The sequence below is a fragment of the Ranitomeya variabilis genome, chromosome 2 (genome assembly GCF_051348905.1).
Source record: "Ranitomeya variabilis isolate aRanVar5 chromosome 2, aRanVar5.hap1, whole genome shotgun sequence".
In the NCBI taxonomy this organism is placed as follows: Eukaryota; Metazoa; Chordata; class Amphibia; order Anura; family Dendrobatidae; genus Ranitomeya; species Ranitomeya variabilis.
Window position 1 is genome coordinate 782898729 of NC_135233.1, and position 17165 is coordinate 782915893.

At 43.0% G+C, this 17165-nt stretch overlaps 1 protein-coding gene across 1 annotated transcript in view; it reads left to right on the forward strand.

Moving 5' to 3' along the window:
• The window catches only part of ME1 (malic enzyme 1), a 444597-nt gene that overhangs the window by 88046 nt on the left and 339386 nt on the right, over nt 1-17165 (forward strand). Inside the window, exon 2 of the mRNA XM_077289802.1 lies at nt 3181-3314. Within this exon, the coding sequence (XP_077145917.1) occupies nt 3181-3314 (134 nt within the window). The remainder of the gene's footprint in view (nt 1-3180; nt 3315-17165) is intronic.

Sequence of the window (17165 nt, forward strand, 5' to 3'; positions counted from 1 at the left end):
CCTGTGGAGGAAAAGAATTTAGACAAATGCATTTTTCTTGTTGCTCTGAATAAATCAATTTTAAAGTCAATGATATTAAAGGGTGCAGGTAAACAATAACTTAGACCCTTGGATAACACGGAAATATGATCATCATTTAAATTGCGTGAAGACAGGTTAATTATAGAGGTCGGCGTTGTGGTTGTGGAGCAGGTTGTTTCCACGACACCTGTTTTCTTTTGCGACGATTTTCCAGGTCTGGATCTCCTGCCACCCCGCCGCGTCTTTCTTCTAAAGGGATAGACTCCAAAGATGAAAATTCATTCACAGGTGAGTTAATAGAAGAAGCTGGTAAAGATGGATCATCATTCAAACTTGAATCAGAATCCGTAGTCAGGTAATCCCTCCTGGTATTCCTGAAGTTTCTATTTCTGTTACCCCTGGGTCTAGGAAACCTGCGGAAACTATGAGCATTCGATTTGTTCTTATTCCAGGAAAAAACCTGGCCATTATCAAAATCAAGTTTGTCTCTGATAAACTTGTCTCGTTTCCTTTGTTTTATCTCTGATTGCAGTATGACTAACTTATTATCCAGCTTCTTATCCATGGAAGACCATTGTGAATCCGTAAGACGTGTTTTGATTTCTTCTTTTGTTTTTATAAAGTCCATTTTCACTGTTTCATAATTACTGGTGTTTTGACGTAAAACTAATTGCAGAAGGTCTTGGGAGCATTTTAATAAAATCTCTTCCCACTCCTTTACAAAATTCTCATTATCTTTGAACTGGGACATGTCCTTATAAACTCTGAGGCCACGTGGGACTCGACCATTATCTTTGTAGGACTGCAACGATTTATTTGTCCAGAACAAGTTGACCTCTCTTTCTGCCAAATTAAAAAGTTTGTGCTCTAAAGTTTTCGTGCTTAAAGATAAGATTTCATCTTGCTGCTCCACCTCCAAAAAGTAGGAGTCCACATTCTCCCTGCCCGCTTGTAAGCCATGGGATAATGGCAACGCTTCAACATCCATTGTATACTGCCAGTATTACAATCAGGAAAAACAAATTCCTTATGCAGAGCCGGAAAAGGCTGTGTGCCGCTCCAAAAAGAACACAATAATTAGTCCAACATAAGAAAACCAAATGGGCGCACATTCAGCCAGATCTTCCTGTTGCACTCTGCTTAATCTCTGAAACGTCTATGCCGCCACTCCGGACTAAGGTGCTATCTCAGGATCAGTTCAGCTCATTTAATGTTTGCTCTAGTCCAGCTTGTCAGTTTTCTATATTCCGTTAAGCTGGAAGCTCTGGGGAAGCAGATTTGCCCTCCACGCCGTTAGTCAGGTGTGGAGATTTTTTGTAAACTCTGTGATGGATTTTTTTAGCTTTTAATACTGACCGCACAGTATCCTTTCCTATTCTGTCTATCTAGTTAGAAGTGGCCTCCTTTGCTAAATCCTGGTTTCATTTTGTGTATGTCATTTCCCTCTCCACTCACAGTCAATATTTGTGGGGGGCTGTCTGTCCTTTGGGAATTTTCTCTGAGGCAAGATAGCTTTCCTGTTTCCATCTTTAGGGGTAGTTAGTTCTCCGGCTGTGACGAGATGTCTAGGGAGTGACAGGAACATTCCACGGCTACTTCTAGTGTTGTGTCAGGTTCAGGAACTGCGGTCAGTAAAGATACCACCTCCTCAGAGCTCGTCCCATGTTGCTCCTTAACCACCAGGTCATAACAGTCACTACAGGCAGAGGTAACATTATAGGACAGCTATTATTAGAGAAATCTAATGTAATCTCCTTCTCAAGAGATTTCAGATGAAACCAGTGAATATTTCTAAGTCCTATAAACATACAGAGGCATGTGTAAAAAGCTTATATGGAGGCACATGGATCCCCTATTACTACTTTTTCATATGGATCAATTTGGATTACAGATCTGTATTGTGGCTGAGCCCTTAAAGTATAATTCTCTGTCATTTTAGATAAACATCTTTTCTTGTGAACAGGGAATTATTGACAGGGTGTTTTGTTATAATGCTGTCAGACAAATCGATATAAAGATAAATGGAGTAATATCTGTGCATATACTGTAAGGCTTGATACTGAATTTACCCTTTCTTAAATTTTTAGTTTTTTCAGAGAGGTAATATAAACTGTGTGAGTATTGTAGATGGCATCTAGTGAAACAAATTATCACTTATTCATAGCATACGTAATGACTTATTAATTGGTGAAAGTCTAACTGCTTGGACCTGCACCAATCGGTGGAACAAGGCACTTTTATCCCCATTACAATGGAGCTGCAGTACGCATGCTTGATAGCCAGTCCATTAATTCCCCATGTGGCTGCAAAGTGCTACACTGCTTTTTCCTGCAGCCTCATAGAGAACGAGGACTAGACCATCAGTCAGGCATCCAACCTGCCTCTCGATTTTGTGATGGTTATAAAAGTACGCCTTTGAGGTTACAAATTCCCTGTTCTGCTGATCAGTGCAGGTCCCAGTGCAGGCTTATTCAAACTGGCATGGGTTCACCAAAAGTTATGCAATAATGTTCTGACTTTTCAAAACGTTTATGACAGTTTTCTGGTGTAAAAGCCTTGATGAATCGCCCCCAGAGTGCCATCATGTTGGCCTCTGTGAAAGTTAATGAGAGTACCATACAGTATGCTGTGGCATCACTGAAGGTATTTACAGTCATAAATTTGCTGCAACAAATGTCCATAAATTAAAGGTTGTCTAACATCTAAAAAAAGATATGGAAATGCCAGTGATGTTTGGAAAACAATAAACTGTGGCATACTCTCCCGCTCTTTCTTGCTCATGATGTATAACTTTTTGGTCACCTGGCTATTGAGGCCTGTGATTGGCTACAGCAGTCTGGTGGCAGTCATAGGTCCACACAGTTGAGTGACTGAATAACAAAATGTAAGTGTTTCCAGTCCACAGGGATCAGAGCAGGAGGGCATGTTTCAATTTATTATTTAAAAAATTGCCTTTTTCTACATTTTTCTTACCTAACTTTAACATACACATGACACAAATGACACCTCTTTTGACACCTGTAAGTCATAGCGTTTGATGACTGGTGTCAAAGGGTCACAATGACAATTTTCTGGTATTACTACTTACATTGATTTTTTTCTTATATCATTTTTCTTCAATAAAGACTTAATTTTTATTATTTGTTTTTCTATTTGAAGGGCATGGCTTTCTCTCTCGAAGAAAGGTTGCAGCTGGGCATCCATGGACTTTTACCTCCTTGCTTCCTCAGTCAAGATGTGCAGGTTTTAAGAGTGGTGAAAAACTATGAAAGACAGAAGTGTGACCTTGACAGGTAAGGACAAGACAATCTTCCTTATACATTTGTATGGCAGCACATCATCCTCTGTAAACAGTATGAAATACCGCTGGGAACAGTGGGAGCTTTTGTGAGCAGAAAAATCTTAATGTCGATTGTTATGTGCTCATAGGATATGCAGTCTACCTGTCTAAACAAGCTACTAATACAGTAGATATTGATCTACACACAAGTACAAGTAGGTGTTCAACACCCTAAATAGACCAGTGTAGACTCTCCCTAAATCACCATGGATTTACACAGTAGAATGGGAGGACAAAGACCATTTTTCTTTTATTTATAGGGACTCTGTCAGCACAGAATGACTGTTCAAACTAAGTCCTGCCGCTCAGTGCTCCATCGTGGGGTCAATCATTTAATTACACCTTCCCACCTGCTAGTTTCGATGCTCAGTCTAATTAACTTGACTGCTGAGACTGAGCTTCAGAAAGATGTAGTTCCAGACATAGATACTACAAAGTTTGAGGCGCAGTCTCTAGTAAGCTATGAGGGGACTTGACTTGCCTTTACTCCTTCAGGCAGCTGATTGAAGGTTAATACCCAAGATAAAAATGTAATAAGCAAATACCCTGCGGTAAATAGTGTATGACAATAATATTGGGTACTTAGTTAACATAATTTTGATTTAAAAAAAAGGTAGAAGCCAATTATTAAAATAAATATTTAAAAAAAACGGTGTCCCTCCCCATTTTTGACAACCAGCCTTGCTAAAGCAGACAGCTTGGGGCTGGTATTACTAGGCTGGTAAGGGGCCATGGATATTGGCCCACTAGCCTAAAATTACATCCCGCAGCTGCCCAGAAATGGTGCATCTATTAGATACGCCAATTCTGGTGCTTTGCTCGGCTCTTCCCACTCGCCCTGTAGCGGTACATGGGGTGTGTAGATCTGTCCGTTCAGGTCCTCAAACAATACAGTGTCATGTGAAAAGCTAAAATATGGTACTAAAAATTGTCCGTGAACATTGTACAGATGGCATTGTACAATGCTTATGCATTGTTTCGATCTGCATGCAATATGGGGATCTCCCTTCAGTTTGAGGTAGTCATCAAGGACCTAATGTATGACACTCAGAAAGGTGAGGGTCTCAGTACTTCTAAAACTGATGGCGCCCATATTGTCCCAAGTCAACATTTTCCAGGAGTGGTTCCCCAAAGAGAGAAGAAGAGAAGATCACAAAAAAATGTGCAGAGTATGCTCTAAGAGAGGAATATGAAATACACAATTTACCATTGTGAAGCCTGCCCTGAGAAACCTGGCCTTTGCATTAAAGACTGCTTCAAAGCGTACCACACATCCATAAATTAATAACATTTGTTTTTACCCTGTTGACACAACAAACTTTTATAATCTGGAGTACCCCACCCAACGTACACATACCACCACTTTATAAATTCATACACCAGTAAAACCAAAAGCTATAATCATTATTATAAAACTATGCCTCTAGATAAATTCCTTGAAAGGTAGGTGTAGTTTCCAAAATGGGGTCACTTGATGGGGAATTCCACTGTTTAGGCACATCATGGGCTCTCCAAATGCGACATGGCACGTGCAGATCATTCTATCAAAGTCTGCGCTCCATATAGTCTCTCCTTCCCTTTCGAGCCCTGTCATGCACCCAAATAATAGTTTTCTACCACATATGGGGTATCGACGTACTCAAGGGAAATTGCACAACAGTTTTTACTGTCCATTTTCTCTTGTTACCCTTGTGAAAATAAAAAAAGGGCAAAAAATATTTTTGTGGAAAAAGTGTGATTTTTTTTTATTTTCACAGCTCAACTTTTAAAATTTTTGTGCAGCACCTAGGTGTTCAAGGACCCCCAAAAATTTCTTTGGGGGTCTAGTTTCCAAAATACGGTTACATGTGGAGGGTTTCCACTGTTTAGGCACATCAGGAGCTCTCCATACACAACATGGCATGTGCAGATTATTCCATCAAAGTCTATACTCAAAACCAACACTCCTTTCCTTCTGAGCCCTGCCATGCGCCCCAACAGTAGTTTTCAACCACATATGGGGTATTGGTGTACTCAGGGGAAATTGCACAACAATTTTTTTGGTCCATTTTCTCCTGTTACCCTTGTGAAAATAAAAAAGTGAGGCTAAAAAACATTTTTGCGGAAAAAATGTGATTTTTTAAAATTTTCACAGCTCAACCTCATAAATTTCTTTGAAGCACCTTGGGGTTCAAGGTGCTAACCACATATCTAGATAGATTCCTTTGTGGGTCTAGTTTCCAAAATAGGATCACATGTGGGGGGTTTCCACTGTTTATTCACATCAGGAGCTCTCGAAATGTGACATGGCACTCGCAGACCATTACATTAAAGTCTGTGCTCCAAACCGTCACTCCTTCTCTCCCGACCCCTGCCATGTGCCCAAATAGTAGCTTTCCATCACATATGAGGTATCGGCGTACCCGGGGAAATTGCAAAACAATTTTTTGGGGCCATTTTCTCCTTTTACCCTAGTGAAAAATAAAAAATTGGGAATAAAAAACATTTTTGTGAAAAAAATTAGATTTTTTTTATTTTCATGGCTCAACGTTATAAATTTCTGTTGTCAGCACACATTTAGATAAATTCCTTGAAGGGTCTCATTTCCTAAATGGGGTAATTTGTTTTTGGTTTCCACTTTTTAGGCATGCCAGGGGCTCTCCAACTGCGCCATGGCGTCCTCTCTTAATTCCAGCCAATTTTGCATTCAAAAAGTCAAACAGAGCTACTTCCCTTCCGAGCCTGCCCAAACAGTGGTTTTCCCCCACATATGGGATATCGGTATACTCAGGAGAAATTGCTCAACAAATTTTGGTCCATTTTCTCCTGGTACCCTTGAGAAAATAAAAAAATTTGGGCTTAAAAATCATTTTTGTGGAAAAAATTAGATTTTTTTTATTTTCACAGCTCATTGTTTTAAATTTCTGTGAAGCATCTGGGGGTTCAAGGTGCTCTCCACTCATTTAGATAAGTTCTTGAAGGGTCTCATTTCCCAAATGGGGTTACTTGTTGGAGATTTCGACTGTTTAGGCACATCAGGTACATTGCGTCCGCTCTCGATTCCAGCCAATTTTGAGTTCAAAAAGTCAAGCGGTGCTCCTTTCCTTCCGTGCACTGCTGTGCGCTCCAACAGTGATTTTCCCCCACATATGGGGTATTGGCGTACTCAGGAGAAGTTGCACAACAATTTTTGGGGTCAATTTTCTTCTGGTACCCTTGTGAAATTATAAAAATTAGGTCTCAAATATAATTTTTGTGAAAAAATTCTACATTCTACATTCATTAATTCCTGTGAAGCACCTGAAGGGTTAGTATACTTCTTGAATTTAGTTTTTGAATACATTGAGGGGTGCAGGTTTTAGAATGATGTAACTTTTGGGTATTTTCTGTCATATAGACCCTCAAAATCACTTCAAATGTGATGTAGTCCATAAAAAATAGATTAGTAAATTTTGTTGGAAAAATGAGACATTGCTGGTCAAATTTTAACCCTTCTAACTTCCTAACTAAAATATTATGTTTAAAAAATTGTTCTGATGTAAAGTAGACATGTGGGAAATGTTATTTATTAACAATTTTGTGTGACATAACTGTGGTATAACTATTTAAAGTGCATAAAAATGAAAAAGTTGTAAATTGCTACATTTTTTAAATGTTCAACATATTTTCAATATTTTCACAAATACATGCAAATCGTATAGAACAAATTTTACAACTATCAGGAAGTACAATATGTCAAGAGAAAACTCTCAGAATCGGCAGAATCTGATGAAGTTGAAAAAAATGGCCTTGTCAGGAAGGTGAAAACATGCTTCATTGTGAAGGGGTTGATAGATAGAGCTCTCAGACCTGATGAGACTGGTACGTACTTTGAAAATCTACTTGAGAATGGTGATGAGTGAGAATCCATATTGCCACCACCACAGGGCAAATAGGAAGAGACGGTCAAAGCACCAGAAATGGCGTATCTAATAGATGCGCCTTTTCTGAGTGGCTGCTGGCTGCTATTTTTAGATTGAGGGGGACAAATACGGTAACCATGGCCCATTACCAGCCTGAGAATACCAGCCTCCAACTGTCTGTTTTAGCTTAGCTGGTTATCAAAAATGGAGGGGGCCCCACTTCATTTTTTAAAATTATTTATTTAAATAATTTTAAAAAATGGCTGACAGCTGAGTGTTGGAGCCCGCAGCTGTCAGTTTTGCTAGGCTGGTTATCAAAAATACAGGAGAACCCATGCCCTTTTTTTATTACTATTTATTTAGAGCACAGGCGCCGGCTGATGAATACTCCGATCAGCCACCCCCTGCTCTCACTGTTATTAGCGGCAGCAGGGGTAGGCTGATGGGATTAGTTGTCCCATCAGCCGACGCCAGTGACCAGAGGTAAACTTTTTACCTCCGATCACAGCTGCGGGCTCACAGCGGCTGTCTGAAAGGGGGTAATTATTTTACCGACCATTAAAAGTAGTGTTTGCCGCACTGTCATGCACATGACAGCATGGCAAACACAGGATGTTCGGGCCCCTCATTCAAATGAATGGGGTCTTGGTTTAGGTACGGGTATTGGACTGATACCCGAACCAAACTTTTTTAACTGTTCGGCCGAACCCGCCGGACCTGAGCATCCAGGGGTTCACCCATCACTACTCATGAATCCAATTGTATTAAATTAACATGCCCACCCACAACCTGACTGACAGCTGCACCTTATAATGAGCAGTATGAGATTTCAGCAGCAGCAGGAAGAAGTGCACTGAGGAGCCTTCAATCAGGCAAGTTTGGTGGACATTTATTTAAACTTTTCAAAAAGGCTTGTACAGTTATTCTGTATGTTTTTTTAAAGTAAACTAGACTGACCAGGTCTCAGAGATTTGTTAAACATGTATGGAGTATATATTGTGAAATTGGTTGACAGATACAAAAGGGTAGCCCATTGGCTGCTGAACCTGTCTTGCAATTGATATGCTAATGGCCTCCAGTGGTAGGTTATCTAGCAGGATCCAGACTGTCACACTGTCATTACTGGCCGTTTTGTGCACATATCACACAGTAGGCTCCTCCAGAGGAGCTGTATATACACCTTCCATGCGGTGGGAGTGCAGCCCAGCACAGAAGAAACTGCTGCCTCCTGTGCTAACAGCACCACCCCTAACATAGGAGCCTTGCTGTCTAACATGAGTGAAGGCCAGTGTTTGAGAAATGAAGAGGGTTATGCTGTTTAAATCGTTGAGACTTGAATATATAGAGTTGTTGTCAGCATAGTAATTGTGACTTCACATCAGTTAATATTTCTTATATTTCACTCAAATCGTATTTGTCCTGCTTATAATGTCACTGATATTGTACTGTGAAGTGGAGTCACTTGCTTAAATGTCTGCGTAGCATGATGCACAGCCACCAGCAAAAAGTTATGAGGTAGTAAAGCATTTCCTGATGCAGTAATGCAGTCAACATCTGTACTGTAAAATAGAAATCTTAATTCATGAGCCAAGGGCCAATAAATTAACAGCCCAATGATGAGGGTTCCAGGTTCCATTTTTAGCCTCTTTAAAAAGAAATGTGATCAAGTTTTATGAGCTATATAATTATACTACGTCTTGAAACACATTTTTAAATAACATCTAATATTTTCAATATTTTTGCAAAATTTCCAGTATCATGAATCTTGTAAATAATATCTTTCAAGTTATTATATACAGAACGCCTCAGATGCATAAAGATCTGTAAATGTTCTCTACAAACAAATGTATATAATAGGGAAGCAGTTGGCTTAGAAATGTTGTTCAGTCCATAGACAGTGTTTTATAGAGCAGGAGGGGTTAATCAGATTGATTAGGCTGCTGGAAAAGATCCACCACAAGGCTATGTTCACTTAGTGTTTCCCTACGTTCCATGTCTCCATAGGGGCTTACATCCGAACCCCCACAAAACGGGATTTGGGTGTATGTGCTGACAGTGACATTGACTTTCTTATACATCATTTTTGGCCTCCACCTATTGGAGACCAGCAGCAAGACACAGTAATTATTTGTATGGACGCATTGCTTATGTCTTTACCATGTGCATAAGACACAAAAAAATTACTCAATAAAATTTCAATACAAAAGTCTCAATCAGTGAAGTAATTTTTTCCCTACTCTTTGAAAAATTGAAGCAAAGCATGGTTAGATTAGTTTGATACAGTTCAGATGGTTGCAGTTTTGATGTATGTTTTGGACAAGAAGTGGATCTTATAAGGAAGAAAAGTGTTAAGGGATATTGCATCCAAAAACATTTATTACCTGGTTGAGAATGCTCAGTGTTGCTCTACTAAACTGTATGGGAGTGATGGAGACTGTTTCTATTAGGGCTTGTGCAGACGACCATAGATTCTATTATCCGAGAGGTTCCGACCGATTATGCAAATTACGGTACACTGATGAAACTCTGATGAGAGTTTGATGCGAGTGTCAGCATAGTGTGATCCGTTTCTGTCAGTGGAAAGAATTGGAGCACACTGTGAGTAGAAGATGGAGAACAAAATTTCTCCATCTTCTCATTGTGTTGGTGCATGGAAGCAGACAGCAATCATCTGTTACCCGAATGCAGTCTGGTGATTTCCGCGTACTCATTGACTTGTATGGCCGAGTGTGATCTGAATATTGAATCAAACTCGGACATGCAGCAATTTTTTTCATTGGTCCTCTGTCCGAGGAAAAAATTGGACACGTGCACTGCCCCATAGACTAACATCTATACTTTGTCGGATCGCACAGATCGATAATGTGCTCATCTGCACCTGGCCTTGAATGGAGTGGAGCAATTCACATATTCAACCAATGCCTCTTTAAACTCCTCCTTTTAGCTGGGGAGGCACAGGGGTCAAGTTCTAAAGGACCTCACTGATCCAACATTTGTCACCTATTCAATGGAAAGTTGGCTGATAAGTCTTACCTGTCAGTGGTCTTACCTGTCAGTGTAGGTTGTCTCTACCTGGATGGCTTTCGAAGTCTTCTGTGGTGAATAGCGGTCTGTGATTTGCCACAGCCAAGAGTGTAATCCCTGATGAAGGAGGACGGTGCGTCAGATAATCAGAACTCTACTTTTTTGCCTTGAAGAGAGCTCATAACTGGTAACGTCACAGAGACATGGGGCAGCAGTTTTACTTTTTTAAACAAATGTCTAAGCGAGCATGAACGGCCGGAACGCTGCCGACACTGTTCAGTAGAGCACAGATCCAAAGTGAAAGATCCACCGCATTCCCATCCAGCATATTGCAGACCGCTAATCACTACAGAAGACTTCGAAAGCCATCCAGGTACAGACAGGTAAGACTTATCAGCCTACTGACATTCACAATAAGGGCATTTTAGCACAACATCATTTTTTTTCCAGTGAGTACAGTTTATTACGCACATGGGCAAGGGGTGCATCAGTACATGCAGCTGTAAGCACCGACATTTAAGTGTCAGCGCTGGTGCATACTTGCTATCTGCATCCAGAAACTTGATAATTGTTTTCAGGTGGAATCACCTTTTATATGAAAACTAGCAATTTCATCAATTTCCAGCTCTCATTTTTTGAGTACTGATTCTAAATTATAATAAATTATTTAATAGCTAAAAAATATTCCACTGGGTTTTATATAGGATGACCAACCTGCCTCTGTCATTATTATCCCCATTGATAAGTGTTTATACTAAACATTTTTATCATGTATTATAATGATGCTATATAGGGATTTAGAGAGAATCTGTCATTAGATATCACAATAAAAACTGAACATACTAATAAATAGCTTTAGACGCCAGAATTACTCTGAAATGGGATTAATCATAAATCAAAAAAACTCAAAAGATACCGATATCACAAAAACCCCAACAAGCTAATTTAAGCGTAAAGAGGGGTCAGAGAGTATTTTAAACAATATGTATAAATTTTATTAATAAATAAATTGAAACAGCCTTAATTTTGTAGTGGGCATTATTATTTACTCTGCCAGTGCAGCTGCTCATTGCTTTTACATTTCAAAACACAGGCAACTATTCAGATATGTGAGCTCTTTTATTTAGTTTTTGGTGCTCTGTCTGTATTTTATTTCATGATATGTATGATTCCTTAATAAAATTTATATATATTGTTTAAAACACTCTGACCCATCTTGACGCTTAAAATAGCTTGTTGGGGTTTTTGCAATTTCCTAATAAATAGAATGGCTATATAATCCTGATACAAAAGTCAGTATTTTATGAGCCCAAATAAAATGTGAGAGAGCTCATCAGTCCAATTGTATTAAATCTCTGCCCACCCTGACAGTTGCAGCTTATGCTCAGCAGTGTGAGATCTCAGCAGGAGAGAAGAGCTATCAATCAGTCTAGATGTGCAGAGATGGAGTTAAAGCTTTCAAACAGGATTATATAATCATGAAATTTCAAAGTAAGCACACCAACCTCATCAGGTCTAAGATATCTTTTTATCGAAGAATGCAGTGAAACTTAGTGACTGATTCGCTTTAATACAATATAAGAGAAAAAAGGATATTTGGTAAGTGATTGATAAAGTGCTTATGCTGCTCGGGTATAACATAGAATGGAAACAGTCTGACCATCTTATGATGCTTGAACCGCTATTCCCCGCTGTGTCTTTCCAGCAGACAGATACACAAGGCATTCTTTTTGTCAAATAAAAGTTGTGAATGACACGGTCAATTAACCCGGAGACCTGCCATATATGACAGCTCATTACGTTTTATATCTGTTTAGTTTTACTATACACCTGTAGCAATATTTTTGTCTCCTACATTTTAACAGGGATTTCCTACCTCCATTTATAACTCCTCCAGAGTTGTTTAACCTTAGACACACGGCAAATAAACCTCCGCTCAGTAATAAGACACAAGTTATGTCATCTAGGTATTCCACAATGGTGCACTCTGTTCACTAGGCCAGCGCGTATTGCTATGCTGCTTACTGCACACTGGGATTTGTGTGACCAAGCTTCATACATGTGGAATGTTACAGGTTTTACAGTGTTAGCTTAGTAGCCGACCATCTTTGTCGTATAACGTTGGTCGCTTTATTTTTTCCAAATAGCTTCAGTTTTTTAAGTGATGAGATTAGAATAACAGATCATTAATACAACGGAAAAAGATGGTGGCTGAGTGTATAAAAAGTAATTAAAGGGTTTTGTCAATCAGTAAAACATTGGGATTCCTATATCAGTGATTTTCCTTCCATAGATTCAATATTAGGGTGCTTTCACATTGCATTTTGCCACTCATTTGATGGTCCGGTGGGAGCTTATGTCCTAACCCTCAGCAAAACAGGATTCAGGTGCATGCGCCGACGGGCCCATAGACTATGATGGTACCAACAGAGTTTTGCCCCGATGGCACCAACCAATGGGTGCCAAGACGCAGTGTGAAAGCTCACTTATTGTAAATTCTTTCAATCTAGCTTTGAATCCACAATACCATGTATAGCAATATATGATTCTGATTACCCCAGTGGCTCCTGCAGATTACCGAAGAGCAGGTTGGTTTCAATATACTATATATATATATATATATATATATATATATATATATATATATATATATATATATATATATATATATACAGTATATATATATATGTATATATATATATATATATATATATATATATATACTGTATATATATATATATATATAGTATATTGTATATGTATTGCAAGGGTTTCATACTCAGGTGCTGCAGGAGGAAGACAGGAGACATGTTCTCATAAAAGTCCATGTGGGTTTATTTGCTTCATAAACCCGGCAGCAACAACAAAAGGTTCATGGCCTTTAAAGCAGGCAAAACAACACAAATGTCCTTAGTCAGATTCTGATCCCTCTGGCCGCGATCTTTGCTGATGGACCTCCAGCGTCACAATGTGTCAGGTTTTTTTTCCACTCATCAGCGACTACTTCTGTGCTGGGGTTTGTCAGTGTGACCTCCTTAACAAGGACATTAAGTTTGTTTGCACCTGACCCAGTCTCTTTTTCAAAGGGTTTATCCTGACCTGCCTTTCTGCCGCTGCCGTGTCCCTGGCGACAAGAGGAAGACTTGCCATTTTTTCTCGGGTCCTCCTTACCGCACTCTTTCCCTTTTGTTAGAGTCACAGTCTAAATGGGTGTCACCACTACCCACCCTGTCACCCTAGCACAACAAGTCCCCACTTAAACAGGTGTCAGACCCCTTTCCTGGAGCTACCCTGTTTTCAAAGGTCACACTGTTGGTCACCTCTAATTCTGAGACATCGACCTTAGGGGATGCTACCTTCCCCTCTTTATGCATCTCACCACCAGGAACGCCTACAGCCGTGAGCTACGGTGGGCCTCCCTTAGTGTCATCCTGTCTCCCCCTCAGCAATCAGACAATCCCATTTCCTCCCTCAAGTTCCCAAACAACTCAAAGTCCTGACCAATTACAATAGCGTACGGCAAGTCCAGAACAACAGGGACATCATGGCTGGTAATAAACGTGGGTGTCCCAATGATTACCCTGGACACCGGATAATCCCTAGGGACCCTATGGATGCAGTAGATGTCCATCTTCCTTCTGGGGATCAAAGAGACAGGGAGTGTGGCGCTCTCCAGTGTCACTGAACTTCCTGAGTCCAGAAGTCCAGTCACACTCTCTCCATTGACTTCTACAGAGCACCTCTGTGACATCTCGTCAGATGTATAATTGACGCAGGACACCAGACACGTGCTGTTTGAAAACTGTTCCTGGCAACAGTCCTCTGGCGCATTTGCCACTGCCCCTTTTTGGGCCACCATCCTATTTGGGTCACCACCGACTTTTGTGACTTCACCCCCTTTTGGGTCACCATCACCTTTCGGGTCACTGCCCCCTTTTGGGACTCCGCCCCCTTTTGGGTCACTGCCCCCTTTTGGGACTCCACCCCTTTCTGGGCAACCATCCCTATTTGGGTCACCACCCCTTTTGGGACTCCACCACCTTTCGGGCAACCATCCCTCCTTGGGGTGCACACCATGGACTCCACACGGCCCTCTCAGGCCCCTCACTACCTGTGCATGTGCAGCGCCCCCCCCCCACTGTCGCAGGGCCGAGGGGTACCCGGCACCAGGCCTCTGAGTCTCTGCTCTGGGGGTTGTCACGGTGGCTAGGCCCGGTCCGTGACCCTGCTGAGGGGCGCCCAAATGATAGGGTGTGGATGGTGGTGGTAGTGCGGTGCTGTGCCGGTCGCGGTAAATAACGAGGACACCAGGTTGCAGTCGTCTCTTTACCTCTTTACTGAAGGCTTCAGGATCCTCAGTCCGGATAATCCCTAGGGACCCTATGGATGCAGTAGATGTCCATCTTCCTTCTGGGGATCAAAGAGACAGGGAGTGTGGCGCTCTCCAGTGTCACTGAACTTCCTGAGTCCAGAAGTCCAGTCACGCTCTCTCCATTGACTTCTACAGAGCACCTCTGTGACATCTCGTCAGATGTATAATTGACGCAGGACACCAGACACGTGCTGTTTGAAAACTGTTCCTGGCAACAGTCCTCTGGCGCATTTGCCACTGCCCCTTTTTGGGCCACCATCCTATATGGGTCACCACCGACTTTTGTGACTTCACCCCCTTTTGGGTCACCATCACCTTTTGGGTCACTGCCCCCTTTTGGGACTCCGCCCCCTTTTGGGTCACTGCCCCCTTTTGGGACTCCACCCCTTTCTGGGCAACCATCCCTATTTGGGTCACCACCCCTTTTGGGACTCCACCACCTTTCGGGCAACCATCCCTCCTTCGGGTGCACACCATGGACTCCCCACGGCCCTCTCAGGCCCCTCACTACCTGTGCATGTGCAGCGCCCCCCCCCCACTGTCGCAGGGCCGAGGGGTACCCGGCACCAGGCCTCTGAGTCTCTGCTCTGGGGGTTGTCACGGTGGCTAGGCCCGGTCCGTGACCCTGCTGAGGGGCGCCCAAATGATAGGGTGTGGATGGTGGTGGTAGTGCGGTGCTGTGCCGGTCGCGGTAAATAACGAGGACACCAGGTTGCAGTCGTCTCTTTACCTCTTTACTGAAGGCTTCAGGATCCTCGGTCCGGAATACGGTTAACCAGGCTGCGCAAGTCCGGCCGGTCTGATGGCACCTCCAGAGTTCCCTTTGCAGGTGGAAATCTGTGCCTACCTTCTAGCGCTTGTGTGTTGCGGTCCTCCCCTGCTGTGCTCACGGGATAGTCCCCACAACTGTTGTGTCTGTTTCTCGTGTTCCCTCACAACTGGATTCTGATGTTCTTCTTCGTCCCCCAGATGATATGGCTAGGACGCACCCGTATGACGGGTAGGCTCGGAGCTCTTCCTGGACCCTAGTGTCGCCCTTCTCCTAGTGTGCCCCCCATGTCTTCATAGGTGATTGGTGTGAGGCAGCCCGCCTATAGCTGACTGTCCTGCCGTAGGTTTGAAGTATTGCTTGGAGCCTGATACTTCCTCGGCGTTCCGGCCACCGGCTACGCGCCTCAGTAGGATGTTGCCTCGATCTTACAGCACGACTCCCACTGGTATTTCTCCTTGTTGCGTTGATCTCGTTTCTCACTCAGCACAATATACCTCGCTTCTTGTCCTTTCTTAGGGTACTGCCGCGATCAGGTGCAGGCGCGGTCCCGTAACGTTCTCTCTGTTCGCTAGGCCTCTGTCAGGATCCCATCCCTGACAGGGACCCCTCTGAATCTTCCCCTACAACACCCTCTGCCACAAGGTGTTGCCTGGTTCCAACCCAGTCAGCTTTCTGATCTAACTTCCTATCCAACCCCCAGTTTTACCAGACTGTGAGGAGTGGCCTAATGCATAGTGCCTTTAGCTCCCCCTGGAGGCCAGACTGTGAAATGTATTGGTGTCTGTGATACCTGGTCAGATGAACTCCTTCAGTGCCATCAGACGTACCATAGCCCCCCTTAGTGGCGGAGCAACAGTACTGCAACGACCAGGACTCTGGGGCGCTGCACATGGCAGTCTGTCTGCCCCAACAGTTCCTCACAGTGAGGCTCCGCACTGTTCTGCAAGGCTCTGTCCGACTCTGCAAGGCTCTGCACAGTTCTGCACAGCAAGGCTCTGCACCGCTCTGCGCGGCTCCGCAAGGTTCTGCACCTTTCTGCAAGGGCCATGCATGGCTCTGCACAGCTCCACACCTCTCCGCATGGCTCTACATGGCTCCATACCTCTCTGCATGGCTCTGCGGACCTCCAGACGGCTCTGCGGATCTCCAGATGGCTCTGCGGTCGCTCTTGGTCCTGGTATGCTCCACCAAATGTAAGGATTTCGTACTCACTCAGGTGCTGCAGGAGGAAGACAGGAGACACGTTCTCTTAACCCCTTCACGACATGCGCCGTACTATTACGGCGCATGCCGTGTCCCCCCTTTGATGTGGGCTCCGGCGGTGAGCCCACATCAAAGTCGCGACATGTCAGCTGTTTTGTACAGCTGACATGTGCGCGCAATAGCGGCGGGTGAATTCACCCGCCGGTATTAACCTGTTAAATGCCGCTGTCAAACGCAGACAGCGGCATTTAACCGGCGCTTCTGGCCGGGCGGCCGGAATTGACGTCATCGCCGACCCCTGTCACATGATCGGGGATCGGCAATGTGTCAGGACAGTAACCATAGAGGTCCTTGAGACCTCTATCGTTACTGATGCCGGCCTGCTGTGAGCGCCCCCCTGTGGTCGGCGCTCACAGCACTCCTGCAATTCAGCTACATAGCAGCGCTCTCATGATCGCTGCTATGTAGCAGAGCCAATCGAGTGGTGCCAGCTTCTAGCCTCCCATGGAGGTTATTGAAGCATGGCACAAGTAAAAAAAAAAATGTTTTTAA